The sequence below is a fragment of the Cucurbita pepo genome, chromosome LG06 (assembly GCF_002806865.2).
Source record: "Cucurbita pepo subsp. pepo cultivar mu-cu-16 chromosome LG06, ASM280686v2, whole genome shotgun sequence".
Classification (NCBI taxonomy): Eukaryota; Viridiplantae; Streptophyta; class Magnoliopsida; order Cucurbitales; family Cucurbitaceae; genus Cucurbita; species Cucurbita pepo.
Genome location: NC_036643.1, coordinates 477,386 through 485,119, shown reverse-complemented (window position 1 = coordinate 485,119; position 7,734 = coordinate 477,386). Strand labels below are relative to the sequence as shown.

At 37.1% G+C, this 7,734-nt stretch overlaps 1 protein-coding gene and 1 pseudogene across 4 annotated transcripts; one reads left to right on the top strand and one right to left on the bottom strand.

Moving 5' to 3' along the window:
* Positions 1-172: 172 nt before the first annotated feature.
* LOC111797368 lies at positions 173-2,023 on the top strand (annotated as a pseudogene).
* Positions 2,024-3,157: 1,134 nt separating this feature from the next.
* Positions 3,158-6,593, bottom strand: LOC111797393 (bifunctional nuclease 1-like). Of its 4 annotated transcripts, none has more exons than XM_023680380.1 (11): positions 6,117-6,593; positions 5,583-5,891; positions 5,315-5,485; positions 5,175-5,224; positions 5,014-5,070; positions 4,830-4,895; positions 4,676-4,750; positions 4,385-4,503; positions 4,210-4,301; positions 3,628-3,683; positions 3,158-3,528 (listed from the first exon to the last, which is right to left on the bottom strand). In XM_023680380.1, the coding sequence occupies exons 2-10, from the start codon at positions 5,881-5,883 to the stop codon at positions 3,631-3,633; spliced, it is 984 nt and encodes a 327-aa protein (XP_023536148.1). In that variant the 5' UTR covers positions 5,884-5,891; positions 6,117-6,593; the 3' UTR covers positions 3,158-3,528; positions 3,628-3,630. The 4 variants fall into 4 exon arrangements, with proteins under 4 accessions (XP_023536148.1, XP_023536149.1, XP_023536150.1 ...); XM_023680381.1 differs by having other exon boundaries at positions 5,583-5,948; positions 6,209-6,593; XM_023680382.1 differs by having other exon boundaries at positions 6,209-6,593.
* Between the last annotated feature and the right edge of the window lie 1,141 nt (positions 6,594-7,734).

The following is a 7,734-nucleotide window of genomic DNA, read 5'->3' as shown; positions in this document are numbered from 1 at the left end:
GTGCATGACCCGCCAATATTAACAATTTGTCATGATGAATTTTTATATTCATCAAACTATTGATGATAAAGATGTTTAATATGCTTTAATAATACTTTTCGAGGATGAACAAAGCTTTAATACTAAAACAGAGGTATTGAAAGAGAACTTTAATAATGTATAAACGAAATCGATGCAGGTATTGATTTAAAATGTAACATTTTTGACCCAACTATCTACCGTATAATAATAATCTTAATCCTTGATTTTAGTTTTTCAAGCACGATGTGAGGCCATCCCTCTACCCACATCGTCAGATATATGGGCTCTCCAAATAAATGGGCTTGGATAGTTCCACGTAAACCACTAGTAACCAACTCAATCAAAAGGCTGGTTGCAAAAGGCCGATACCATAACCTTGAGCAAAAAGTCACTCCATGTACTTCTAAATTTTGAGTGGGTTTTGGTTTCTTCGCGAAGAACCACGATGGTAATGCGCATGAGCGGACAGATGTTAGGCAGTTCGAGCTAAGCTTTCACAAGAAACACAAGGATATGGCATTAAGATTCTACCTTCCACATTTTCTGCGAGAAGCAAATGCCATTAGAGATGAAAAAAAAAGGCCGTGAAGCTCCATACAACAGATTATAGTGGCACTGATTACTGGGGTCCAATCGACCTCAATCACCCAGCGACATTTGACACAATAGCCATGAACCCTGAAACTAAGAAGGCATTGATCGAAGATCGCAATAAGTTCAATGAGAGGAAAGAGTCCTACAGAAGAGTATGAAAGGCTTGGAAACGTGGTTATTTGTTGTATGGACCACCAAGCACAGGGAAATCAAGCTTAGTTGCGGCCATTGCTAACTATCTGAAGCTTAAGATTTATGATATGGATCTGAGGGAAGTCCAATACAATTCAGATTTAAGCAGATTATTGATTGGCACAGAGAGCCGTTCAATATTAGTAATTGAGGACGTTGATTGTTCTGTTGAGCTTCAAGATAGGAGTTCAGATTCAGAAAATCAAACCAAATATGCAGATGATGAAAAGGTAGGTCCCTGACCTGAAGGAAACTAAATATTTTGTATCCAAAGCTACATGACATATCGAGGGAGCTACTTATCAAATTGTTTGTTGCAATAAGATTACTCAGTATGGGTTATTGAACTTCATTGATGGCCTATGGTCGAGCTGTGGAGACAAGCGGATAGTGGTATTGACAATGAACCACCTGGACCGGTTGGATCCCGCGTTGTTGAGACGCGAGCAGATGGATCTGCACCTACATATGTCTTACTGCGACTTCAGTGGTTTCAGATACTAACCTATTAATTCAGCAACATTCCGTCTTTGGATAAAATGAAGAGCTTTTGAATAAAGTTGAGGCAATGAAGAGTGACAACGTTACAAGGAACTCGACTGCCAGACCTCAGAATAGAGTTGCTGCTACTGTTACCCCCCTTAATAAACTAGAAATTTTTTTACCTAGGATTTTCATTCTCACATTTCGAATTAAGAGTCTAAGACTCCGTCCATCTCTGCTTTCGTATTTCTCATTTACGGATGTTTCTCTCTTGTCATTCCAACTTCCAAGCAATAGACCGAGCTGAATTATTTTTATCGTACAGATGCAATCAGAGTTTGTGCATGATATTCCCCTGCTCCTGTAAAATGCCACACGCATCTCGGAAATCGATTTTTCTGTACTATTTTAGATCATGAATTGAGGTTTCGCAAGTTTCTCTAAAATTTACGCCGATCACTTAGCGTATTAAACAAAGAAAGATACTATAAGAGGCTACATTTGTCAACTAGACAAATATAGTTCATAAGAGAGAGCACCTGTGGCCTAGATATACCTTTGGCTCATTCGAATTCTCCGTCCTTTTCTACCGCTTCGGACAATCGAAGTTCTTCACTCCTAGTTTTTGTTCTCCCGTTCCAATCATTGGAAAACATCTCCACATAATCCATTACAGGTCAACCAGTTTTGATCTGTATCAAACCTTCTTTTCTCTCGTTTTGCTCTTCTAAGTTCTAGTCAAGCGATAATCCGAATTAACGCTTTTGATGATATAGTCAAGCGATAATCCGAATCAAACCTTCTAGTATTCTAAAGTACAGTAGCAGTACTAGTCAAGCGATAATCCGATTGAAATCCGGAAAGCAGGATTTCTTATTTTGATGATATATCATTGCCATAATTTCTCAAGTTCAAGGAACAAGAAAGTTCGATTATCAGAATTAACGAGACAACACGTAATACTACGATAGACTTCGCGGAAACACAATGTTCAAAATCAATAACATAAACATAATCGGAACCTAAATCTACTCAGACTCGCAGAGATTTATACGCAGTTACAGTAGAAGAACGGAAAAATAGATTCATACTTACCTCGGAAGAGAAGCCGAGCAGTTCCAAGTTGATTTGAAAGAAAATTGTCGTCCGATCAAAATCATACGTCCCGATAAACAAGAATCATCAACTGTATATCGTACGCTTCAAGAAATAACCATCGCAAAAAGCATGGTACAGACCTTACATGTAGAGACAGCGAGGCCGAAAACTTCATGCCGGATCGCATTTTGCATTTTGGAGGGAATAAGACTAGTTCTATTTTTCGCTCCAATCGTGCAGATTAACAATTTTCATTATTTATACTCGGGGGACCTAAGCACACAGTTCTTGCCGGTCCTCCGCGATGTGGGATTCCATCTCTTCCAAATTTACCCTTCTCGTTACTTATTATTACGAATATCATATTTTAATCTAATTTTTATTTCAGCGGTCCCTTTAATATGTAGCTTCTAGAATCAAGCTTTCAACATTAATAGACACTCCCTTTTTAGTTCATTTTAAAGCACAATAATCTCAACTTCAATAATAACCAAGCAAATTAATAATTTAAATGCATTTCAAGTTGCAAATAAATAATTAGTTATTATAAGTAACACATTTACAGCGTGTGTCCATTACAAATTAATTACTCCAGATTAAATAATGAATTTATTTCTTAAATAGTTTTTTATTTTATTTTATTTTATTTTATAATTTCTCCACTCTATAATTGTTTAACCAACAAAAATCATATTTTAAAGGTCTAAATTTAGGCGAGCTACTAGAATGAAAACGGGACTCTTGGCTATCAAATTATGTAAGCAGTGACTAACATATAAATAAGCAATTCATGATTGTGAAGCATCAAAGGATTTGATTATATCATGCATTTCACAAAGAACACATCTGACGACCTGAAACCACCAAGTTCTTCTATCTACAAACACACACACATATATAGATATCTATATGTATATTCACACACATATATAGATATCTATATGTATATTCACACACATATATAGATATCTATACGTATATTCACACACATATATAGATATCTATACGTATATTCACAGAGTTTGCTAAATACATAACGCAAGTAGAAAGAGGCGAGAGGCAATGTAATTTACCCACGCAAACCAACCTCGGCCCCGAGCAATTACGTTCTATGTACATGTATTCTTTCTCCAGGAGTAACTGAACACACATAGAGTATTTTTCAGTCTACATCCTCTTGATTCAACCAAAAAAGTGTGATAGAAATATTGAATATAGAGAATGAAGGAGTTTGTCTACCTCTTACGCCAAATTCCTCCTAGCCCTCAGAAGATTGAGCTTGTCCCTCCATTGAGCTGAAATACAGACCAACAATGAGAACCAAATGTATATTGTACAGCTCACACGCTGAATATAAACTCACATCAATGGCAAAATGGGGCTTGTTTTTGTCCTAAAATTGCACTTGTCTAAGCAAATGGATACCTATGATGATTTTTTAGAACTATCTAAAACAGAACGACAATTACTAGAATAAATAAGTTTGTATCGCTGGAAAAGCCAAAGGATCAACGGGTCAAGTTTGGATAACATCCTTTTTCGATTGGGTATAGCTTCGACTATTCCTCAAGCCCGCCAATTAGTTGCCTCTCTCGACCCTCCCTTTCTCATACCATTTTGTTTGTGTTTGGAAAAGTACAAACCACAAGGTCATCCCACATATTAAGCAATTAACTATTCTCGGTCTTTCGACCTTCGCATGAACACCAACACGTTCAACGACTCTATGGTAAAACATTACTAAAGAATGGAAGCTTCAGTTCTAAATCAAAGAAGTAAAATTCATTTAGAACGATCATAAATGAACAACAGAATAGGTACCAGCATCTCTGTAGCGCTCTTCAACAGCAGCAATCAGCATATTCCTGACAAGATTGAACTCTTTGGCTTCAGCACAAGGCTGACCATTAGGCCTGAAAACAAAAGAATTCAATTAAATCCCATTTTCTCTTGTCAAATGAACCAGGAGTCTCAAATTGTCAAAATATTTTATTACCTATCCACTTCGGTGAATAATAAGCCATCCGTAGCAGGGGCCTGGGATGGCAGCTTCCCAGTTTCAACAACTCTCATGCCATCACTGTAAGCAAGATACTTGTTCACTTGAATTGGGACCTGCATCAATTGCAAGATGCCTAATATTTGAAAAAACATCTAAATATTTCAGCAACTCAACGCCACATACTAACTGAAATATTTCGACAATTCTTTCAGCCACGCAAAGAGGCACTTGACCCGAGTCGCTACTCTCAACCAAGAAAAGTAAGCATGAAACAGTTTCAGTTACCTTGCATCGGACTGCAATGTTTATTGCATCTGAAGGTCGGAGATCGAAGCTGATGCAGTCAGTCTCACAACCAATCTGAAACGCACAAAAACTCAATCTCTTAAACTTATCTGAGAAAAGAGTACAGAATCCAGAGGGAGAAACTTATACATGCCTTTGAGAGATATAACTGAGCAAAATATGCCTCGTGCACTCTCTTCGTAACCCTTACGAGTTTGACCTGCATCGATAAATAAAATATTCGCGACTAAAATTACAAACAGTCCACATCCCACATCCCACTTAAGCTTTAAACTCAAAGACAAGGTGGAAAAAGAGAAAGATGAATCAAAGCATACTTCATAACCCATCTTTTCAATCATCTCTTTCACCACTTGATACATCGTTGGTCTGGCCTGGAACCAAATAATAATAACTGTTAGAAATTCATTTCCAAAGGCATATAATTCGATTTCCAAAATGTTATATCCAATCTCAAGAGAAAACAATGCAAACATACAATTGGAACGTTTCGCATAGCAGCCATAAGCAGCACGCTTGGCATTTCCACTGCAAAAGATGAAATGTTGGCAAAAAGGTTTGAATTCGTTCAAAAACACTAAGAGCCTGCGTTAGACAGTATAATCGAACGATACGTACACACGATTATGGGAAGAAGAAGACCAGTCCCATCTTCCATCTTCAACACAATTGCAGGATGTGGAGCATAATCCGGCAGATGCCCACCGTGAGGGTTGTTATGAACACACCTTAAGTGCCTACCATCCCTCATTTTAATCACGAATTCATCGGCACCACTTTTCACCTCAACTATTCAGCACAAACAAACCAAAGGCCATTTCAATTAGGTAATAGCACCATAAAACCAAAACGAATCATGATGAATTAGGCCATCAGCTCAGCATACCAGCTTCAATCACGCTCGATTCAACGTATTCTTCATCCTTCCCGTTGAAGTTCTCTGCTGTACTTCCATTGTCGTCTGATGATGAATTGAAGCTGCAACACAATGTCTTGCATTTTCTAGCACAGCCTTGCTGAGAAATACCTGGTAACTTGGCACGCAAACCGTTGGTCCCAGCAAAACCCCATAATTCACCTCTTCGAAACCTAAAAGCCATTAAAGAACGATTGATTGGCAGAGAACAGAATCCTGCTTGCTTGGCGCGAATAGTTGGGCAAACAACCGGTCCTTGCAAAGACCCCATCTCGCGTCCTTCAGTTCACCCAAATGTGAATGATCAGATAAAACTAATGTGCAAAATCCCCAATCCTGACCAAAAATACAGAAACAGAAATTGGCGATTCGAACGCATATAATTGGTGAACGCTACAGAAAGGAAACTGAACTTTGAAGTGAAGAAATTCGAGCAAAGAAAATTAAAACAGTCTCAGCCATCAGTTCGAATGAATTACAGTCGGATTCAACGTTTTCCATTACCTATCAGAGATATCTATCGTTATCGTCGGTGGGAAATAAAGCGAGTCTTGATCATCAGTCTTCACACTGAGGAGTGTTTGAAGATCCGTTACCTTTTATACGAAAAGTAGGCCGTATCACGTCAAAAACTCGTAACAGAGGTCTCCGATTAGTACGCTACAAACGGCGATCACGGCTCGATCCGGTAAAACAATTCCCGCATCCCGGAATTCTAGATTGAAAAATCTAAATTTCACGAACGGAATCGATGGCTAAATTTAAGTTAACAAATTACCAACGACACAGATCGAAGAAGGAAATTGACAGATAATTGAAAGAACAAACTCGGAAGAACAAAACCGACAAGGTGAACGGATAAGGAGGAAATGCAAACGGGGAAGAAGATAAATGGATTCTTCAATGGAGGAGTGTGAATGAAGACTTAAGAGCTCATAGCACCCGCCATTGCATAATGATTCATTCACTCATAGGTAGTCTAAATTACCATTATGCCCCTGGAAGCATTGAGGAAGAAAAAGACGAATTTATATAATGATTGATTCTTTTATTCTTTCGGGAACAATAATTTACATCTTTAAATAATAATTTTTTAGTTTAAATATTATTTTTGTTCTCCTTTTTTCAATTTTTTAAACGCCCATTTTAAATTTCATTTATTTCTCTTGAATTTTAAAATTCATTTTAAATTGCCATTACAACCCTTAAGCATTTTGTTTTATCCTCAAGTTTTTATAAAGTATTTTTAATTAAGATTCTATAAGACGAGGATCCAAATAAATTACAGTACTGTTGGAGGGTGTTTATGACCTTTTCGGATGAGAGCAAGGCAAATGGACAAAATTGGGTGTGTTGTCTACCGTCGACGGCGGCTGGCCAGATCAAAGGGTTGGATCAGCGCCACGTGTATTACAGCCGTCCTGAAACGTTCTTGGATAAGGCTACCCCGCAGACTAAAAATATCAATTTTCTCTTCCACTTCTCCTAAAAATATCTTTTCCCAAAGACTTCGGCGGTGACAGCTCAAGTGGACGTGATATTAATAATCGACTTTCTCATCTCTTTTGTTGTACATTATTTTTTTCAAATAACATACATTAGTCAAGCAAAAATTAATTAATTGTAATTTTGTAATAAAAAATTAATTAAAATTGAAATTAAGCTTAACAAGTCTCCCAAAACAGCTAACCAAATATCCACTTTTAAATTACAAGTCTGGAAGTTCTTGATATACATGCATATTCCAATTATATATAGAGAGGGAGTAAAATATTTGCAAATTAGACTTTATAAAAACGTTAATCCACATGCGGAGAGAACACTGAATGTGCTAATAATCATCCATTTATTATTTATCATCTTATTATATGCAATTCATGTTATTTATCATCTTATTATATGCACATATAATTTTAATTAAAAAACATTACATAACAAAATTCAAACTAATGAAAGTAATAATTATTCTCACCCCTATAACACTAAGCAAGAGGTAATCCAACATTCTAGTGCTCTCTAAATGGTTAGCTCATTTCATGAAGCAATCTTGGACTTTCTTGGTTGCATTGTGCTTGGATGCACTTGTATTCCACACACTAGTAATGAGATTCTAACCGCTCCC

Coding starts and splice junctions, on each gene's coding strand:
- LOC111797393 (XM_023680380.1), bottom strand. CDS start 5,883: ATGGGGTCTTTGCAAGGACCGGTTGTTTGCCCAACTATTCGCGCCAAG. Junction 5,486..5,582: donor ATCGAGCGTGATTGAAGCTG/GTATGCTGAGCT, acceptor TGTGCTGAATAG/TTGAGGTGAAAAGTGGTGCC. Junction 4,751..4,829: donor CTCAGTTATATCTCTCAAAG/GCATGTATAAGT, acceptor TGTGCGTTTCAG/ATTGGTTGTGAGACTGACTG.